The 22,541-nt window shown below is 37.3% G+C and overlaps 3 protein-coding genes across 3 annotated transcripts; all 3 read left to right on the forward strand.

The window, feature by feature from the left end:
- Positions 1-2,881: 2,881 nt before the first annotated feature.
- Positions 2,882-4,671, forward strand: LOC137590930 (C-type isolectin Sp-CL4-like). Its single transcript, XM_068308793.1, has 6 exons — positions 2,882-2,932; positions 3,295-3,409; positions 3,487-3,605; positions 3,695-3,832; positions 4,174-4,282; positions 4,530-4,671. Exons 2-6 carry the CDS (start codon positions 3,349-3,351, stop codon positions 4,595-4,597), a joined length of 495 nt encoding a protein of 164 aa, XP_068164894.1. The 5' UTR covers positions 2,882-2,932; positions 3,295-3,348; the 3' UTR covers positions 4,598-4,671.
- Positions 4,672-7,958: 3,287 nt separating this feature from the next.
- Positions 7,959-10,056, forward strand: LOC137590914 (C-type isolectin Sp-CL4-like). Its single transcript, XM_068308768.1, has 6 exons — positions 7,959-8,063; positions 8,270-8,376; positions 8,471-8,592; positions 8,700-8,831; positions 9,282-9,378; positions 9,733-10,056. The coding sequence occupies exons 2-6, from the start codon at positions 8,316-8,318 to the stop codon at positions 9,798-9,800; spliced, it is 480 nt and encodes a 159-aa protein (XP_068164869.1). The 5' UTR covers positions 7,959-8,063; positions 8,270-8,315; the 3' UTR covers positions 9,801-10,056.
- Positions 10,057-11,298: 1,242 nt separating this feature from the next.
- LOC137590963 (erythroid membrane-associated protein-like) lies at positions 11,299-21,245 on the forward strand. Its single transcript, XM_068308825.1, has 10 exons — positions 11,299-11,443; positions 13,249-13,599; positions 13,820-14,027; positions 14,179-14,243; positions 15,001-15,111; positions 16,619-16,782; positions 18,895-19,219; positions 19,928-20,173; positions 20,783-20,902; positions 20,998-21,245. Exons 1-10 carry the CDS (start codon positions 11,386-11,388, stop codon positions 21,057-21,059), a joined length of 1,710 nt encoding a protein of 569 aa, XP_068164926.1. The 5' UTR covers positions 11,299-11,385; the 3' UTR covers positions 21,060-21,245.
- Positions 21,246-22,541: the final 1,296 nt, after the last annotated feature.

A 22,541-nucleotide genomic window follows, 5' to 3' on the forward strand; every position in this document is an offset into this window, starting at 1 on the left:
CTGTCCGTCCATTCATCTTATCTACCCATTGATACATTTTATCTTTTCTGTAGTTATTATGTCTTCAATACAGTTTACTACTCTGTAAGTTGGACTTAAATCATCATGGATATGAAAATGATTTTCGCAACAACTAGAGATAAAAACAACAAAAATGTAAAAAAAAAGATGAAGTCATGGAAAATAGTAATAATAAAAGAAAACACGCAAGAAAAAGAGACAGAACAAGAGCAAAAAAGCAAACTTCTTCCCACATTAGATCAAATAAAACATCTAATTCCAGTTTTTTGTCTTAGTCAATAGTTAAAACTCATCTGATGACATTGGCAGTACATTAATACGCCTTCAGGGTATGACCATTAGATGTTAATGTGAGATAAAGAGCCATCACCCCATCAGTAGGGTAGTATTCACAAAACAGTTCAATAAATATTTAATTAACTCATGAATTCATAACTTCAATGATTTTGCTCTGCAGACATTTGATCGATAATTAAAAAGAATCAATAATAAACTGTGAATAGATGAGATACAGGGAAAAAAATATATAAAAGTTGAAACACTTTATACAAATGTAAACATCAAAATCACAGCTGCAAGGACAAAAATAATATTAGGACACATGACATTTGTTGTTTCAGACAAAACTAAATACTTATTTTTCATCATTCTGATTTCTGCATCTTCTGCAGAACAAATGTTTTTGTCTGATTAGTCAATTCCTCACTCTAGTTCCAACTCATCATTCATGGGAACAGTTCCTGAATTGAACTTATCCATCTGAGATCCATGATGAGACTTAGTACATCATGGATTAGAAAAGAATTTGCTACATTACTAAAAAAGACATTAGACACGAGAATAACAACAATAAAAATAGATGAGGTAGCTAAGGTAATAGAAAAGAGAAACAATCAAAGCCAACAAGCAAAAATAAATTAAGAAAAAGAGAGACAGAACAAGAACAAGAATATGAACTGCTTGCCATACAAAATTAAATAAAATATATAATTCTTGTTGTTTGATTTAGTTAATAAAATAATAACAATTTACCTCAAAACATACAATCACAAATACAGATTAATGAATCCAGTTACCAACTAAGAGAAAACACAGCATTTGTACAGAAAAAGCAAGAACAACATTAAAAACATTTTCATTATCGTTCACTGGTGTCAAACACTGGAATAAACTGGATAATGAAATTAGGAGTATGGGAACTCTAACTGCCTTTAAAAAAGCATTTAAAAACATGATTTTGCAAGGTTATAATTCTGACGTGAATGATGGTTAATGGACTGCACTGTTATGACGAATTAAACTTTATGTTGTCAATCCTGTGAAACAAATGTCACTGTAACCTTTGTGCAGTACCTGAGTACATGCAAGATGTTATGACTGCTACAAAAGTGGAAAGGAAAGGAATGCTGAATAAACAAGGACACTACTGACCAGAAACAACCCTTGAAAGGAATTACAAAATGAACAAAATTTGGACTCTTCTCAAGAATTGATAAAGAGGTGTGCAAAGATGCATGCCTATTGGACTAAAAAGACGGATTAAAACAACAATGTACCAGAATGAAATAACTGAAGTTGATTTGTGACATGCAATGTATGAATTGGTTGACAATGTGCTGTAATGAGAGAGATGTTGATGATTTAGGGCAGCGGTTCCCAAACTTTATAGCCATATAGGTATCAAGTTTAATAATATAGGCTCCTGTTAACACAGAATAGATTGTGCAATAATGGGCCTAATGATCTCTCACTTTAGAAACGGTGGGGAGAATAATAGTAACAATATAAAAATGACAATAATAATATTTTAAGTCAAAATGGTGGCCGAGCTGACTACAGATGAGTGATGAACAGCAGTTATTACTATGCAGGGCTCGAAAGTAACTTTTTTTTCTTGGTAGCACCGGTGCTCCCAAATGTAGAAGTTAGTAGCACCAGCAAAGACTTCAGGAGCACCTGCCCAAAAGCAAGGCAATTTCGAGCCCATTTATTAGTTATTAAATGGTAACAAACATGCTACTCCGCCACAAAGAATCAAAATAACAAGTTCAACATCATGTTTTCTCTTTCGAGTACGAGTCTCATTGTGTTCTTTACCCCCTTGTCCCGATGAAGTGTCCGGGTGAGTTCTCTGTGTTCTGTGCACCTCATTTTCAGTTTCCCCTGTCTCGTCATCGTCACTCTCTTTTTCCTGCTGGATTTCTTCAGCCTGGTAGACTGCACAGCTCTCAGTTGTGGCCAAAGTATCCTGTCCTCTTTCATTTCTCCCAGATTTAATACCGGACAGACCGCCCGTTTTTAACCAGTTATGCATTTCGGGATATTATTGTTGTTGCTATCGCAACAAGCTAGCACGTACCTAGGAGAAAGCCAAGTGCATTTTGGGTATTTTTTTTTTTATTTAAAATTTTCCCAAAACGTTTTTTTATTGAAAATTACCAATGATTTGCGTGAATGAATTTAAATATTTAAACTGTTAATCCTCCATTAAAAAGTGTTTAAATTATTTATTTAATTATTTATGTATTTCAAGGTGCTCAGCTGCCATTACAATCGCGCACCCCCTAGCGGCAGCTCGCGCACCACACTTACGGAATCCCTGATTTAGGGGACGGGAACCTTACAATCCAATGGCTTCTACCCGTCAACCCTTTTTTTTCTTTTCAGATGTTGGTGCTGATGGTCCAACACTGATGAAAGTGAAATCTGTTGTACTAACATGTCTGGAAAGAAGAAAATAAACTGAAAAAAAATACGTAATACTAATTGTTTGTCTTTGTCACCAGTATGAGTCACCTGATGATATTGGCACTACCTTGGTATTTCTTCACGGTATGAATGTTTGGTGTTCATGTGAGATAAAGAGCTTTCACCCCATCAGCCAGAGGAGTGTTCAGACAACATACCAGCAGTAAGTTTATTTTTCTTTCTGTGTCTTTTATATAATACATTGTACATAATAATATATTAAGATGCTGCATCTGGGCATTGTTCCCAGCAATGGATCCCAAATCTCTTTTGACATTTGCCGAAGAAAAAGAATATCCAAAACTGTTGAAATGTAAAAATTTTCTTTCTTTAGTTGTTATGAAGTAATTTGTCACCTAAACATCTTGTTTCAGTTCTAAACATAAAAAACTACTTCTTGTGCAGATTGCTTTTATGTAAAGGTCAAACTATATATTAAGGTCATTTATAAAAGCTTGAATTGATCATGTTATGTTTTTTCAAAACAGTACAAATTTTTTTGCCATTCCCTCTTTTAAATGTTAGTTTTCCAGATCATTTTCCTTGTGTGGTGCCGTCAGAGCGCTTGATCCCTGAGCCATGCATCCTGCTGTGGGAGTTGCTGTGTTGCTTTTGGTGTGCTGTCTGGACACCGTGAGAGGTAGGCCTGGACGCAGACGTGAGAAATCATCAACAAATTATAGAAAATAGATATTCATGAGATTGTTGTTTTGACAGCTGGGTACGAAAGTGGAATATGTGACCGACCTCAGCCATGTGAAAATGGATGGAGTCGCATTGATACGGATCGCTGTGCTAAATATATCAAAGATCTGCAAACCTTCAGTGGCGCAGAGGTGAGACAAACACTAATGGATGTCAGCCAAAAAAATTATATAAAATTAGTTGATGAAGACTAATTCTGGCTTTCACAATTTAATTTCAGGACCACTGTCACTCCTTAGGAAGTGAACTGGTGTCAATACACACAGCAAAGGAGATGTTTAACGTGCTTTGTTTGACCTTTATTCCATTTACTCCACCTGATACTATTTGGATTGGTGCCAAATTCTCAAGAAAGCAGGTAGGTAAAGTTTTGACTTCGGACTTCATGCGTAGTACACATTTTGGCCACTTCAAACAGAACTAGAGAACATAATGGGACAATACGCTTCTGTAAGAGTATTTGTTATTAAAACCCGTTTGATTGAAAGGAAGATAGTTTTATGAATTGTCCATGTCTGTTGTCTAGTAGCTGGAGAGAAGCAGATTTGGTTGATGCGAGACCCCACTCACTAACGTAGAGTGGGGTCTCTTCATTCATGACTGCAGGCATTTTTCTGTAGCAAATACTAAAAAGGCCTAAAGCAGGTTAGATGGAGGAGTGTGTATGTCAAATGTCATCATCACCCTTGTGTTTTTCAGGGTTTATTCACGTGGATTGATGGCTCTGAATTTTCTTATACCTTCTGGCATGAAGGTGAACCAAACAACGTTAATGGAATGGAAGAATGCATCGAAATGAACTTTGGAAGTAAGTCAGAAGGAAAACCTGAAAGAAGTGATTTTTTTAAGAATGGCTGACAACAAAAAATAGTTGTTTGTCATGTAATCCCTCCTGTGTCAAGTTGAAAACAATTCAAGGAGGACAATCCACAAACTACGATAAAGTGTTTGAATGCACACATTATATTTCATAAACTACAAACAAATTTCTAAACTACCAGTAATCTCTAATACTACTTGTGATACTAATAAAACTATTTTTTACAATTTTCCAGGATGGGGAAAATGGAACGACACAAAATGCTCAAAGAACAATTATTTTGTGTGTGCAAAGAAGATGTGATCATCACAATTAATAATTATAAGAGTCTCATCTTCACTGAGATGACTAACAATGTTCAAGTCAAATAAATATTTCATCACATCATGAATTCACAATGTCAATAAATTATTTTGCTCATAATAAAGAAATAATGATCAATAATTAAAAGGAATCAATAATAAATTATGAACAACACACCAGATTATGGGGCCTGAAGGCATGTAATTTTTTATATATACAGTGGGAAGCAGAGTGCGCCCCCAAATATGAGTAGCTTGTAGGAGGGGCAGTGCCTTGCCTCATATTTGGTAACCTCGTCAGTGCTCGGGAAGTGAACTGACACCTCCACTTGCCAGCTCACACTCTGAATGTTTTTGGTCTATGCTGGGCCTTGAACTGGTAACTTCTGGTCCCCAGTCACAGACTTCGTGAAACAGACCGATTGAGACAGAGTTGATGGAAAAAGAAGGCTCAGAGAAAGAACATTTAACAGCAAGAAACAATTTATTCTAAAGTAAACATAAAAATAACAGCTGCATAGACAGTAATATTAGGAGAAATGGAACTGACTGTTTTTGGACAGAACCAAATACTTCTCTTTCTTTATTCTAGATCAAAACATCTGCAGAGCAAATGTTTTGATCTAATCAGTCTGTTCCTCACCCTGGTTCCAACTGATCATTCATGGGTACAATTCCTGAATTGAACTTATTCTAACTTATTTAAATAGAATTTTATGATTTTAGAGTACTCCCCCGAAAGCTGCCACCTTATCGTGGTGGGGGAGTTTGAGTGCCAAAATGATCCCAGGAGCTATGTTGTCAGGGGCTCTACAGTACGCTCCTGCTAGGGTCTCCCTTGGCAAACAGACCAAGAGCAGGAACAAAACCCCTATGGCAAGGCCTGGGGTTGAGGTTTGTATGCGAACGCCTGGTGGCCAGGCTTCTGCCCACGAGGTCCGGCCGGGCTAAACCTCCTGAGACCCGGCCCTGGATAAGTAGTTGAAGATGGAAGGCTGGATGGATTTTAGAATAGAGGGAAGAGACTAAGGCAAGCTTTAAGCCACTGACGTATCCCACCACACTTATGTGAATGACGTGCTGATGCACTTTCCAGTATTCAAAATTTTGACTCACCACTTCATGTTTGTTCACTCTGTTTTAGTTCCATTCTCATTTGACTCAACCAATAGTTAACATCAAATAGAAAAAACACACATAGTTCAACATTAATCGGTCAAAAAAATGTCAATGAAACTTACCTCAACCAACATTAGTTCCTACTTATCCCCATGGCACCCAATACATCATTTGGCTCCAACAACCTCGCCAATAATTTTTTTTAAAAGTATGAAATAACACACAGGTGTGACAGTTTTCTTACAGGTAGCAAATAGTGTACAATACTGGCACTAGCTTTCAGCCTGACCCCCATTATCTGCATGCTCGACGTTTGTGAACGTCCCCATGCTCATAAAGACATTGTGTGTTTGTTTCCTGCGCAGTAGTTCACAAAGATGAGAATAAAACAACGAAACGCTGCAGATGAGGCACCAGCAGGAAAGAGGAAAAGGATGCATGAAGTCTGACATCAGAACAAACTGTTCAGTCTTAGTCTGATATTTTATGAATTATTTTGACATGACGCAAAATCTTATTCAATGGGGTGATAATGTTACGTTTTACAAACATGTCTTCACATGTCTTTTTTAAGATTATGTTAAATACGATTGTTCAAATTTTCAGAATTTAGGCTCAAATGGCCTACCGTTAACCTAACAAAGAATTACACCTGTTGATTGTTGATCATTAAATGATTTTTTCATTATTAAAAAGACACCCCCCACCGTGTTATTTGATAAAACGCACCCTGTGTACATCACAATTCCCATAACATGTTCTATGTCTTTGAAGTATATCAAAACTTGGAACATTCATATCTCCAACTAAAGAGCAGTTTCAAGCATACAGAAGTGAGTTCTAACTGTATTTTTTTTCTCACAGCAAAAGATTAAACATTTGCTTTCTGCTGTTTGTCTTCCCTCTGTTTGTCTTCCCTCTTTTAAATGTTTGCTATGCTGTGAAATTATGTAACTACTCATAAATATTGGGACTGAGGTGTTGCCTCAAGCGCAGGGGTGTTTTTATATCTATTATCCATGTTAATCAACGATGGGAAAGTGAGACAGAATATGGACAGAGAATGTGCCATCGTGTATTCCAAAAGAAAAAAAAAAATTTAAATTTCTACTCATCAGACAATGAAACAGTTGCTCGCTTCACCTTTGCTCACCTTAAATGAGCCGGTGAAGGCAGATAGTAGTAGTAGTAGTGATAATAATAATAATAATAATAATAATAATAATAATAATAATAATAATAATAATAATAATAATAATAATAATAATAATAATAATAATAATAATAATAATAATAATAATAATAACAATAATAATAATAATAATAATAATAATTAATAATAATTAATAATAATAATAATAATAATAATAATAAAATAATTATGAAATTATTTAAAAAGTTGAGATAGCAACAAGATTTCTGCTCTTGAAGGTGGAAAGAGTGGCACTTGACCTCAGATCTGAGAGCAATCTGTCCCTGTCAGAAGGATTAGAGTCACAAAAGGCAGCCTCTCTGCCTTAAATTTAACTACAAGTGACACAAACACATTTCCATGTGCTTTATGAACCATCAACTGTGTTTTTAAGGTGATTCTGTTTGAGCTAGTGAAGTGCTTTCATCACTAAACTAATGTGCTCACATTTTCATGTTTGTGTAAAACATTTTGGATAAACTGGAGCCATTCCACTGATTGTTTGTGTAATCCTGCAAATGAAATAGTAGTCTAATAGAGAATAATGCATGAACCACGTTTCACAGCATCAAGTTAAGAAATCAGTATTTAAAGTTTTGGATAAAATGCTATCTTTGTTTTAAAATGTGTGGTTGATATCAAAAATATTTCCAAAGTTCCTGACTTTCTCACTGTGTTTTAAAAAAAGTGAAAGAAGGTTTGAAGACTTTTGTTGTTTCTTTTGTTGTTTCTGGCCAGATATAGTTGCAAAAACTAACAATTTGAGACTTCAGTACAGTGAACCAGGTTGTAAATGGAATGGATTTGGAAAGGATTTTTTAAACTTCTTAGAAAACATTTAGACACTAGAAAAACAACTATAAAAATAGACAAGTTACTTAAGATGATGAAAAAGATTAATAATAAAAGAAAACAAGAAAAAATGAATTAAGTGAATGAGAGACAGAACAACAGGAAGAAAGAGAAATTCTTCTCACACACGATCACATAAAATACGTAATACTAGTTGTTTGTCTTTGTCACCGGTAGAAGTCATCTCATGATATTGACAGTATATTGGGACGTCTTCAGGGCATGACTGTTAGGTGTTAATATGAGATAAAAAGCCATCACCCCGTCAGTCAGAGGAGCATTCAGAAAACAGAACTTATCAGCAGTAAGTTTTTTTTTCCTCTCTGTCTTTTATATGATATCCATGATAATACATTTTTACGTTGGTAAATTAAGATGCAGCATTTGATCATTAATTCTCTACAAATTCAGAAAAACTTTTCACTGCAGAAATATTATTTTGACAATACGAGGCCTGACTATGGACTGTCCTAAAACAGCTTTTCCCTCTTTTACATGTTAATTTTCCAGGTCATTTTCCTTGTCTGGTGCCGTCAGACCTCTTGATCCCTGAGTCATGTATCCTGCTGTGGGAGTTGCTGTGCTGCTTTTGGTGTGCTGTCTGGACACTGTGAGAGGTAGACCTTGATGCAGACATGAAAAATTATCAAAAAATTACAGAAAGAAAACCTTAAAAAGAACTGGTCAAGAGCTCATTTTTTGTTTTCACAGCTGATCTTGAAACTGGTTTATGTGATCCAAAAGAGTCATGTGGAGACGACTGGTACTACTTTGATGGTAAGGAACGCTGTGGTCTATACGTCATGAATCCACTAACCTTCAGTGAAGCAGAGGTGAGGCAAACAGACACCAGGAAAAAAATCATTGATACGAATTGTGATCACACAGCTGTGTCACGTGTTACTGACAACAAACCGTTGGTCTTTCTCTTGATGTTCAGAAATACTGCAAGGAACAAGGTGGTGAATTGTTGTCAATAAGCAGTGAGAAGGAGGATTTTGAAGCTTCTTGTCTGTCATTTGATGTTTTTGATATTTCACATCAAATTTGGATTGGAGCCGAAAATTCAGAGGTAAGCTGTGAATGTCTTGAAAGGGAACAGGCGGAGGGTTGGGATCGTATACTTACTGGCGGAGCAGTTTCTCCTTGTGGTTGTAAAGTTGGTTTTGACTGAATGCAACTGAAACATCTTAACCAGTCAAAACATTTACTCAAATGAATGAATAGAGAGCTTATAACAATCGACCTGATTACTTGACCCTGGAAACCTACTGATGTAGCAAACAGGAGCCTGTAGAGGTTTATTGAAATGTCCATGTGTGTGTTATTTCAATTCGAAGTACTATAGTTAGAAACAATTACAGCAGTGGATTTGAATGATGCCAGGGCTGACTTTTACTTCACTAATGTGGACACAATAAAACACTTTCCTCATGAATGCACACATTGCCCACAGTAGAAGCATGCTGCAAGGAGGAATGCAAGTCACTTCATCAATGATCATCACCTTTCTGTTTTTCAGGGAGAGTTCAAGTGGACTGATGGAACTCCATTTAGCTATACATACTGGTATAAGGGTGAACCAAAAGGCACAGGCTGCGCTGAAATAAACTTTTATCGTAAGTTAACGTAAAAGTACAAAAATGTGAAAATGGGTGGAGGACTTTTGTCCTGTCGCTATGATTGGTGTTAAAGAGTCAGATACATTTCTGACACGTCAGCAAGTATTACTTGATTTACCAAAAACAGACTGCAAAACGTGGGGAAATGTCTGAGTCTGAGAAATGCTAGCAATAGATAACCTTGAGCTAACTGCCACTTGAGTCAAGTGTCTGGCTGACTGGCCGTTTTTACACACATAGACTAAGCAGTCATATTAGAGAGGAAAGGACATCGTCTTTGATAAACCACTGGTGGGCTGCTTCCACTGCGGCTTGTGATGTTACTGATTATCATGTTTTCATTTTTTTCAGACTTGGCATCATGGAGTGTCGTGGACTGCTCAAAGAAGAATTTTGCTCTGTGCACAAAGAAGGCGTGATCATCATCAGCTGAAGTATCGCTGTTCCTCATTAAAACTGCTTTAATGAAACGCTTCTTAATTTACTGCTATACCAAATTATCAAATATGGTTTTGGAAGAACAACTGATTCAAAACATGGTGACGGTAATAAATTCTGTGTGCATTAGTCTCTTCAAGAGCTAACATATGATGTTAACATATGCCTGCAATGTCCTCATATGTGTGACATCAAATCAAAGTAAAACTGCTTCAACTGCAATTTGCCAATAAAGCAAATGTCATATCAGTCATGTGTTGTCATCGTATTTAGTAAACATGTCATTTTTAAAGCAAGTGAAAGGCCTGTGTGTAGCAATTCTTGAGTCAGACGGGGATACACACACACACTTTTGTGTGTTCAAAATGTTTGTTGTTGCCTTGACTGTGAGGTAGGCTAAAATTATTTGGCGGCAAATTGTATTAAAAACATATCAGACTCCCCTCTCCTCCAGGGTTCCCCAGGGCGCCGTCCTCAGGCCCCTCCTGTTCATTGTATATTTCCTATCTCTCTTAATAGTGATAAAACTGATGTTCTTCTCATTGGTTCTTGTTGTTGTCCTTGAACACACTCAGTCCTTCCCATCTCACATCAGTAACATCATCTGATCTGCCGCCTCCCAGCTACGCAACGTCATACAAATTAAATTCAGTTTTCTCCTGGTCAAGGTCATCATCTCATTTTCATGCCCTTTGTCGACTGAGTAATGTGCTTTTTTTTCATCTTTCTATCTGCAACGGTTGTGAAGATATTTGGTGGACGGACGGACGAACACACAAAAACTAGTTTTTTACTTCGCCTGATGTAAAAAACTTTATTTGTCCCCAAGGGCCAGTTGAATGCAGTAAAATACACAATAAACAGAAATGTACAATGTAAACAGGTATGCGCAATGAGATTATAAATATATAAAAATTGTAAAACTAAAACATATCTGTCAGAAATGATTCATATTTTCAGCATTGACCTCCACCCATCCTTCATGTTCAACAGCGCTCCCATCCAAGTTTTTGAAATCACTGTTTATTAGTATTACTTTTATTTTCCGTACTGTAAGGCGCACATAAAAGCCTTTAATTTTGCTAAAAAAATAAAAAATAAAAAAATCGACAGTGTGCATTTTAACCCTGTGTGCACTAAGTTCCAAAAACTGAAAATAAATATTGTGCGATTTTATTATACGGTGACTTAAATTATAGTCTTGAGTAGGTCATCAAATCAGTGTCAGTTCAGTCCGTCAACTAGGTTGCCTGTGGGGATTTTAGGGTCCTGCAGATGTCCGTATGCAGTCACAGCCTCAATACGGTTTGGCAAGGTGTTGAAGCGCTTCATGAAGCCTCATGTACCCAACATAACTTCGATACCAACGAGTCCCAGCTGGTGGCGCTGAAGCGCCCTGCATACTGTATATCACCGCCCACGAAATCGGATTATTAAAATTTCCCAGGGGCCCGTGAACGTCTCAGCAGGTCATTCATTTGATCAGAAGAGTTTGGCTGTCAGATGTTGGCCAGCGGGTCAGTTTGACCAAAAATTTGCTTTACGAGAGGAAACATTTATTTGGCCATGAATTATCGCTTCTTTCTGGTCTCAGCATGTCTGTCGCTTCCTTCTACATATACAGGTATGTGAAAGATTTTAAACGCATTACGTAAAATATACTGTGGCGTTAATATAACGTGACTGCTCCTGTTCTTCAATGTATTTTTGTGAGATGACTGACAGTCAGCAGGGGACTATTTGAGCACAATATTGTCGCTCAAGACCATAAACTTTCAAATGAATCAGTGTTTCCCAAAGTACAGCTCGTTTTACAGCTATTAAAAGTCAGTTCTCTGTTGTGATTCTTATCAAAATCAGGGATAAATTAAGTTCCACATTCTTTGTTTACAAAAATGTAAGTGGTACTTGCAGTTGACAGCCATTTTTACATCAATTAAACAGGTTATGTTTCAAGCTTTGAGTTTTATGTTTGTTTCTACGCAGGACTAGTAAGGCAAGAGTGGAATTTTTTTTTCTGCAAGTACAAGGAAATGTTTGTCATACAATAGCTTGTACTTTTCCAGCCAGTCTGTGAAGCCGCCACCTCTGGGTGTCTAAAGGCGGAGGCAAAAGGAAGTACATTTCCAACTCACAACATGAGAGATTCTCATGTAAACAGAGATTACATCTGTTAAATCCTTTTTTTTTTTTTTTTTTTTTAAAAAAAGGGAATTGTTAGATATAAAATACTTTTTTGCGAAGTTTGTTTCTAACATCAGAAAAGAAACTAAAAATAATAATAAATCAGACAGCTTACTGGCAGCATGGTGACACAGTGGGTAGGGCTGTCGTCTTATAGCACAAAGGTTTTTGGTTTAATGGTGATGGGTCGCCTCTTTTAATTGAAAAAAATGCATCTTTAAATTGAAGATGGCTTTTCAGGATCAACCATCAAGAACAGAGAAGGCATTTGTTAAAAGGAAGAAATCATATTTTAGCACTTCACGATTAGTATCAAAGGGATCAGATACTTAAATTCTTCCCCTATCAACAAAATCCCTCGGAGGATAGACTTACAGTTGACAATCTTGATGCATCTTTCGTTGATCACAGGATTTGCGGAAAAGTGAGATAGTAAGAATGTAAACAGTGGAAAATTTTACCTACATGTAAAGTACAAGGAACTGTTTGTCAGGCAAGAAGTTGTAATTTTCCTGCCTTTGAATCTGCCTCCTCTATGTGTATGAAGGCTAAGAGGCACAAGGAAATAAACATCCAAATCACAACAGACGAGTGAAACTCAGTGTGATTTTACATTTATTTAGCTGTATAATCAATTTTGTTCATTATTTTTGATTAAATGGGATGTGTGTAAAAATTAATTAATATAACGAAAAACATTTGGCCTAATGATTCCTGACAAGTCAGAGATTTAGTTATAATTAGTAAACATGAAAATGCTGCTCAGAAATTCAGATTGGAGTGTATCTCAGAGGCTGATGTTAAAATGATTTCATTACAGGCAGACACGTTTCTCATGAAATGCAGAGCTCAAATGCTAGTTAGCATTTTTTTGCACAGCTTTCAATAAACAACTATCAGCTACTGAAGTGTTGCCTTTTGCCATATGGTTTCATTTTTTCTGTTACCATGGTTACTAGTTGATTCATTCTCTAAATGGGATTTCTCTCAGATGAGGGTTCCTTGGCCCTAACTCAAAAATCTGATCAATATTTTTCACCAAAAACTATGTACACATCTCCATTTATCTCCATGCATTTATAATTATGAAGCTTTAGCTTTTTGTTATGGATATTTACATTTTTTCAGGTATGGCATTTCTAAACAATTGCTTGGAGACTTACACTCTGTCTGATCCCAATAACTGTTTATTATTATTATACATATTATAATACATATCAAATACATATATATGTTTCATTGTAGGGGAATCCTCAAAGCACGATTCATCTCAGACAGTAATAGCCTTTGCTGGCGAGAATGTCGTTCTTCCATGTAGCTTCAACATCAATGCTGATGAAGACGTTCCTACAGTAGAGTGGTCCAAAGAAGGGCTGCAACCAAATGTTGTCTTTTTGTACCGTGATGGTTGTGAGACACATGAGATGAAGCATCCATCATACCAGTATAGGACAAGTTTCATCCACAACCAACTGAAAAACGGAAACATCTCATTGAGGATCAGCAATGTGCAGGTGTCTGACGCTGGAATATACCAGTGCCTGAAGCTCCCACCCAACGCCCCCCGGAGCATCTCGATTGTGGAGCTTATTGTGGGTTGGTAATATTTTATTTCCTCATAGGGGAGGTGGTGCAGCACAATCACCTAAAAACACATTGAAAACAGTCATTTCATTACATTATACTGTAGTATGTGCCGAGTCATGTTTTAAGGATGTTTTCCTTTTCCAAAATTAAAGAACAGCTCTAGCTGAGTTTATAGAACAACATTTATGTTCCTCTCTAGTGTCAGTGAATGAAGTTTTTGTCATTGCAGTGACGGAACCAAAGCTAACAGTGGTTTCAAAAGAGAGTGAAGGCCTGATTATAGTGTGTGAGGCTGTTTGCTGGCTGCCGGAGCCTGAAATCACATTTCTGGATGAGAAAGGAAACCAAATTTCTGCAAATGAGCCAAAAAAACTTCAAGAAGCCAGTGGATGTTACAGCGTGACACGAACAGCAATTCTCCAGGATGCTTCCAGCAGGTTAAAAGTTTCACTTGTTATTTGGTCGACCTTAAATGAGGCCTGCTATTTGAAATTAAGATTATGCGAATCCAATCTGATTCATTTTAGTTTTATATTAGATGTTTAAGTTTAAAACTTCACATTTTGCCTTATTGGCTTCTTACTACAGGGTGACCTGCAGCATTCACCAGCGAAAGACAAACCAGACCAGATTGGCACATATTTTATTGCAAGGTACTCGCCTGCATTAGCAGATTTACCTAAACCTTCAGTCACACATGAAATTCCTTACAGAGACATCTTGATTACCATATTTTTTCATATTTCCGTCAAATTTTTTTTTTAAGTTTTAGCCTAATTTTCATGTTTTTGTGTCAAAATTAGTACTAGCGACAAGAATTTATTTTTAGATTTGGTCCAGTATTGGGAGAGATTGCCTGTTCAGTATATTGTCCTTTGTAATCCCTGTAAGCACTGACACACCTTCATGGTGAACCCACAGAACCTACTCCACTTTAAAGGCTTTGTTTTCCCTCATGTGTTTGGTATTTGCGGGACTGGCTGTTACTCAACTTTGGTGCAAATCTGAATACAGGAAGTGGCTGAAATTTTCCTTCACATTTCTAAAATGAACTAATTTCTACCTGTCACTGTGGAAGGGTGTTTTTTTTATTTTGTATGTTGGGCATTGATCACTTCATTCCAGTAACCCGACCCCACCCAACCACCCCAAAAGATTTAGAAACGTTCATTTCTGAATCATTTAACATCCTCCTACATCTAAGAGTGCATGCACTGAAGACCTTATCACAGTATTAAGGTAGTATGCAACGTTCAAGATGTGTAAATAAAGTTTTCATATTTGAATGCTGAAACATTTTAGACATAGGCACAACGACATTTCATTTAGCTGATGTAGTCACATTAAATTCAGTAGATGTCTGATTATTGATTATTTGTGATATATCCCATAATATACTTGTTGTTTCAGTCAGTTCCATGAGGTCCCAAAGTCTGATCTTTGCCATCACAGAGGGGCTCACTTTACTGGTATTGGCCTGTACATTCATTATCCTGTTATGGAAGAGATGTAATAAACCAGGTAAGCCATCAACACTGAGCTGGGCACTATCTGGCAGAGAAACTCAATTTAGCAGATAAAGCATAAAGCATGAGATTTTAATATAAGCTAAAGACACCTACATTTCTGTCTGTCCTCCATCATTTTTTGGTACTGTAGCTCAGTGGTCCCCAACCTTTTTTGCGCCACCGACCGGTTTAATCTAAGACAATATTTCACTGACCGGCCTTCATTTGCTCTATAATCGTTAATGACGCCAGGACAGCTGTAGTCTAATAATAAATCATCCGCAGTGGTTTTATGTGAAATGCAGACATCAACAGACAATAAACAAAGAAACAAATGCCGCTTTGCAAGGACAGGAGTTTGGAAATGGAAACAGGGTTTGCGATACTTTTTGGGTGATCTCCAGATAATCTGCCTAGAATTTAATCCAGTACACTGGACCGGTGGTGGGCGCTTAATTTAGGGGTAACCTGTCACGTGACTGAGGCCGGTCAAGCGTGACAGACGTCACTTTTCCGACTCCGAAATAAATAAAACGGAAGTAATGTAAATCATTTTTTAATTCTGGGCGGCCCGATACTAAATGACCCATTGGACCGGTAGTGGTCCGCGGCCCGGGGATTGGGGACTACTGCTGTAGCTGGTGAATTATTGCAGATACAGCCCTCAAATCTGCACTGGTTATCTTTATTTTGTGTCTTCAGAATTATGTTTTGATGACAGGGTCAGGCCCTAATTCTTGACATGTAAAAACCATTAAATAGAAGGTTTTGATCTTCAACAGCAAAGCAAACATATGCAAGGCTTATTGTAAAAATTTGTTTACAACTACAGTTACAATCAACGAACACAATTGGTTCATAGAAGTTGTTCTTAAGCTGAACTGAATCCCATTAATACTCTAAATGTGAAAGTACTATTCCCTAAGACTTACCAGAAGCAGTTTCAGGACATTAAATGTGCCGCTGATGCTGCTTGGTGGGGGCTATGGCAGAAAGGGTAACAGTGGTCAAATATGGCGGTGTACATTTTTTTGTATCTACGAATGTTCATAAGTCTTAGGTCCGTATCTTAGGGACTACCTGTATGTCATAAAATCATGATATGGGTGAAAGATGTTTGGTGGGCCAGATTACTAAGTCAAACGTGCCACACGTGGCCTGCAGGCCGTAGTTTTGCCATGCCTGATCTAGGTCAAAGTGCATACCCACTTTTTGGGTGCATTGAGGGGGTATATACTAGTGCAAAGTGAAATCTACTTTGTTCAGTAAACCATTTAAGCAGTGCAGAAAAAGTACACTAGTCCTAGTAATTTACCAGTCTACAAAGTAATCGAAGAATCAAACCAAAATGAAAGAAATCTGTTGATTTCTGTGTTGTTTTTAAGGTCATCCAGGTCATTCATCATTATCTGCTTCATTTCCATTTATATTAATGTATATTATCCACCACAATGAATTGTCCTTCAATAAAAAAATGATTGATGTTAAACTAATAGTGCTTTGTTTGTTTTCTCACGTAGGGGAGACAAACCCACTCAGCTATAGAGCTGGCAGTATGTGTGAAAGTGGTTCATCCCTAAGACTTATGACTAATATGCCTGACAGCTTGGAAAACAACATTGAGAGGGTGACAATAGAGGTTGCTGACCTCAATTCAGAGCGCCGTGAGATAATGAAGACCATCTAATAACTCCAGACTAAGGTTCTGCTACAGACTGTGGTATGACAGGATGATCAGCCAACCGTTCTCAACAAGTCTTGACTGGACCAGTCCTCCAACAACCCGACAACATATCTGAGAGTTTAAAATCCTTGTCTCCAAACACAGTCCAGCCGTTCAAACTCCAATCTCATCCATCATTTTATCAGTGATCAATTTTGTCAGAAGTCAGACAGATAGTGGAAAAATAAGCAGAAAGTGCAAAATAATATCAGAAATAATTTAGCAGATTAAAATGGCAGCAGTAGCTCAGTCCACTAGGTCTTGGGCTGGGGCCTGGACGGTGGCCGATCCAAGACCTGTGCGCCCCACAAAAATCTGAATGTGAACTGGCAGTGGAGAGGTCCCAGTTCACTTCCTGAGTGCTGCTGAGGTGCCCTTGAGCAAGACACCGTCCCCTTACAATTTGTTCATCTGGGCCTTGTCCTATCTTCAGATGGATAGGTTTGAACAACAAACAGATAAATGCAGATTCATCTAAGGAAATACTGGAAACGCGACATGGTAATGTGACCAATGCAATTAAGTTTTAAAACTCCAATAAGAAAAAATAGATTTAATAGCATAGAAATTCTTGTTGCAAGATTGAAGATAAGTATTTTCAACCCTACCTTTTATGTCTTGAATGGTGCTGCAACATACATACCTGCTACATACGTTCCTAACTCCCCACACACACACACACACACACTTGCTAAAATGTGTTTGTGTAGAACTCCAAGCCCATTAAGAGAATGCATATGTATAGTTGAGGCAAATGACTCTGACGTGACACTATTGACAAAAAAGTATTGCAATGTTTGATATAAAAGACTTAAATGAAGGTATTAAGTGAAGGTATTATTTATTTGCACTGTTCATATGATTTTATACGTATTTTGTATATATGTCATTTTACACATAAATCATATGTGTTTATATATATTATGTATAATGTATGTGTAACACATCAGTATTTATGTACTGTAGGCCACATGCAAGGTAAATGATGTTTGGGTTGTAAATAAAGGGTCTGTTCCCTGAACTGACTTGAAGTACTTGTAATTCCTCTTTCTTGTGTAAATAATGTCAACAGCTTTTTATACAACACTGTGGAATAAAGTACTTCCTGCACTCAGTGTAATCACTTAATTCACAAATACACGTTACCTCAACAACTACAATATCACAATTTTTTTGTAAGGCTGTTTCTGAAGATACAAAGACTTTATGCACTGTTTGTTATTAAAACAACTGGTTTTAAATCTGTAGAACACATGTCTGCTCAAAACCCTGGAGGCTGTTATTAACCAATGTCACTACCAATTCAAAGAGTGATATTTTATCACTCTTTTGTTTCAGGCTCTCATCAACTTCTTTGAAATCAAGAAAAAGTCCAGAAAAATGATGTGCTGAGGTAGCTCCCCCAACACCGAACAGAGGCTGCTGAGTTTTGTAATGTAGGAAGTTACAAATCAGTCTGTCGGTTGTTGGTTGGGTAGGATGCAGTTTACACCTTTTTGCCTGATGCTGCGTGAGTACTATATAGTAATAAATGTAAATATATATATATGTAAATATATGTATATATGTGTGTGTGTGTGTGTGTGTGTGTATATATATATATATATACACACACATTTGTATATGACTGCTTATAAGAAAATTGTCTCAAAGTGTAGCTGCTGAATAATATTTCATTTTCGAATGTCTATTTTGTCTTTTGTTTGTTACACGTCTTCAATGCTTTATTCCTGTCTTTGTTAATGTATTCAAATCATTGCTTAATACCTTAATTTTTATTCTATTTTCTTTTTACTGTCACTTTAAAATTTGGTTTTTATTTTATTTATCTTTTTCCTGCCCTCCCACTCATTTTCATTCTTTTTTCATATCTGCCAACATTTTCTTTCTTGTGTATTTTATTTATATATTTATACTTCCTTCTAATAAACATGTCATCTTTTTTCATCCCTTTTATAATTTTTTAATCTTTTCAATTCCACTGTTTTCGTTAATATCCTTTTACCTCTTAATTTCAATCATTTTTGTGTTTGTTTCACTTTCCTCTTATGGTTGACTGCTCTGTCTTGAATCTGTGCCTCCCTTCTGATTCCCACTTCTGTCTGTTCTGTGTTACTCTCCTCCCATGGCGCAGCCTGTCTTCGGGTCACTCCTGACCAGTCTCAGTTCTTCAGGTATGACTCCATCTCTCTTCGCTGTGACAGTGAACTGAACACCACTCATTGGAAGATTAAGAGGAACACCACGGAGGGTGGAGTCCGATCCTGCTCTTTTGGCTGGGGTTTTGCCTCCGATTCTACCTGCCAAATTGGAAAAACCTACCCAACTGACACTGGAATGTACTGGTGTCAATCTGGAGATGGGAAGACCAGCAACGTCGTCAACATCACCATCACTGGTACGAGTACAGATGTTTGTGGCTCTTCCCTCTGTGCAGCACATAAGTCCTCTAGTATCCAACTGTTGATGTGGTCGTTTTTATGCTCAGTGCTAACATTGCTAAAGTTGAAAGTTTACTTGAAATGCATCCATAGGAGAACTGGTTTAAATGGTGACCAGCAGGTTGTCAGTGCCAACATAGAACAGTTTACGACCCTCAGTGTCCTGCGTCTACACAGTTGACCCAATGACTGTCTGATTTAGAGATTCCACTCTCAGAGTAATTGAGAGGAGGGGTGATTTACTCCAAACTGTTTCACTGTATGAACCTGGACTGTGTGTGTGTGTGTGTGTGTGTGTGTGTGTGTGTGTGTGTGTGTGTGTGTGTGTGTGTGTGTGTGTGTGTGTGTGTGTGTGTGTGTGTGTGTGTGTGTGTGTGTGTGTGTGTGTGTGTGTGTGTGTAGACAGATTTGGCTTTTTAAGGGAGATGAGCTCTGATTGGTTGAATCCATATTATTAGGAGACTGGGTACGACCTGTTTTTCATCTTTATTTATTTTAACATCTTGCTCTGATTGTGGTCTTTTTAATTTGACAAAAAAGAAGGTGAACAAACAATATCTTTGGCACACTTACACTTAACTTAAATCTCATTGTTCTCCTAAGATTGTAAGTTAATTGATTAGTTGGCAAAAAATGTGCCATGTGAGTCTGTTTCTCTTTTGAAGATGGGGATGTGATCCTGCAGAGTCCTGTTCTCCCCGTACCGACAGGCTCTGCTGTAGTTCTACGCTGCAAAAATGAAACCCAGTCCTCCGACCAGAAGTTTAATTTCTATAAAGATGGTCGTTCCATCAGCAGCAGCTCCACAGGAAAGATGACCATTCACAGTGTTTCCAAGTCTGATGAAGGGCTCTACATGTGTAGCATCTCTGGAGGAGGACAATCAGCCAGCAGCTGGCTGTTTGTTGAAGGTAAGCCAGAATGTCTGCGGAGATTGTGTTTACGTTTGATTAATTTTATTTGTCACTGCCCCTGATAAAGGTGTGTTATGTTCATAACTCCTGCAGTATTTGTCTGCCAAGTTTGTTGCAACAAAAAACTGCAAAAGTTCAGAAAAAGGAGCCAATAATAAAGAAATTACATAAATAAGAAGAATTAAAATCATCATCAGCATCATCGTCAGAGTATTGCTCTGAGTGATGAGGAAGAAAATTATAATAATTATAATAATAGTCATCATAAGTTGTACATGGTGTGGTCTTTAACACAATATCTCCAGTAATCATTGTAATAACAATAATAGGCATTTAGAGGGAAAATATTTGTGTATTAATAGAATAAATTGAACCATTTCATGGTGAATGTGTCTGTCAGTTATTATTTAAGGTGATAATTCAAACTAAGAAATGTAGTTATGAACTGTTGTTCTGGTCTTCAAATGAGTAGTTTGAATTTAAAAATATCAAAAATGGATTAGGGTCAAGATAATATTGAAGTAATTTAGAATTAAAAGTGTCAAGAAGACTTCCTGTCTTTGGTTCATGATGTTTTTTAACACTGGAGTTTATCTGTCTCCACAGCTTCACCTACAGTTTCCAGATGGTGTTCTTTCCCCAGACTGCTCTATCACTTGGTTGTTGGAGCTCCTTACCTGCTGTCCACCATCTTGCTTGGACTCATTTACAGAGACAGGAAGCGCGGTGGGTAAAGGCAACTGCTTCTACGAGTGAACGTTTGCAAATCCGATGGTCTATATGCCCTAAATACTGAGCCTCTGATCTCTTTGTGCTCACAGCAGCTCAGAATGCGGTGGACAGGAGACACATCAATGGCGTTGTCATGGAAAAAGTCATATAGTCAAGCTAACTGCTGCGAGGGGACAAAATACTATGTATCACTAGAAGTCCTGGAGATATTCCAGTGGTATGATCCTCAGTGCTGTTTTCAAACCTGCATGACTATGTAGCCATAGTTTTATATATTTTCTGCTGATCTTGGTTAAATATAAATCACATTCTATTCTGTTATGTTCAGAATTAAAAATTCACCTAAACTCAGTCTTTGAGCTCCTGCTTTTGTGTACCTTTTTGATTCTAAACACAAACATGACACCATTTACAGGAAATTTCCTTTCTTAATGAAAATGTTTTAAACCATGTAGCACGTTAAGAATGCTATTACAACAGGTTTCATCTGACAAAAATAGATAACGCAAATGACCCTGTTAGAACAGAGGAGTGAGATGATTGGGGGTACAGTTTAGCCAAGCCCACAGGAAATCATATTACAATGTGTGTAACTCAAAGGGGCCTAAAAGGCCGATTCATTGACTTAGACAGGGATAAATCCCCTAAGCCACCACTGACACAAAAGAGTTTGATTCAAAAATTCTAGGTGACATTGTTAAAACCAGTTCATGGTTAGCATTCGAAGAAATTTTTCTGTAATATCTGTAAATCTGTAAATCAACATTTTCTGTGATAGCTGTAAATTTATATATGCAACTATATGTGTTGGCAAAATAGTAACACATTATCACGTGTATAGAGGAATCGGTAAGCTATATGATGTACTCATCAGACAGAAGCAGAAAAAGCTCAAATCTTGTAATAGAGCAGCTGTTCCAGTTTTGGTTGGAAATATTGAGGTTATCAGTGGTGAAACTCTTAGAAATGAAACAGGGCAAGACATTGTGCTACTTCAAAACCCACAATACAGTAAACATGTTAATTTAAAATGAAGATGTTGTACTAGCTGTCCTATATTTTGTGTGAGTGGAAACTGTTGTGGTTAGGTGAAGCTGCTCTCCGTTGTCAAGCTGCGGCTAAAGCACGAGAGCTGGAATTCACTGAAGTGCAAATGGAACGTGACTGCATTGTGACCAGCTGCTGGATCAAGATAAGAAACCATACACTCAAAAAGTAGTTTAATTTCTTCAATTTGTATCGCTGGCCATTCGTAAGTCAACTGTTTGTAAGTTGAGGACTACCTGTGAGAACTGCCCGTCCCCTCAGTGAATCAATAACTGCATTGGTGAATAAGTGAATTTTGCATCCTTACCTCTTTTATGTGGTTGAAATCAGGTCATGTTGCTCAGCCCGAATGTCCTCCTCCATTTTTGGGGGGGTTGGTGGGATATACATTTATGGGTCCAGTATCTGGTTCGTCTGGTGGGGTGGGATATTCTGCTCTAGATAGATAGATAGATAGATAGATAGATATACTTTATATATCCCAAACTGGGAAATTTTGGGTGTGTGTCGGTGTCGGTGGTGTGTAGGTAAGCCACATTATGCAGGACACTACACACACGTCATCACACTGTGGAACACCTTCTCT

This window comes from Antennarius striatus, chromosome 23 (genome assembly GCF_040054535.1).
Source record: "Antennarius striatus isolate MH-2024 chromosome 23, ASM4005453v1, whole genome shotgun sequence".
NCBI classification, from domain to species: domain Eukaryota; kingdom Metazoa; phylum Chordata; class Actinopteri; order Lophiiformes; family Antennariidae; genus Antennarius; species Antennarius striatus.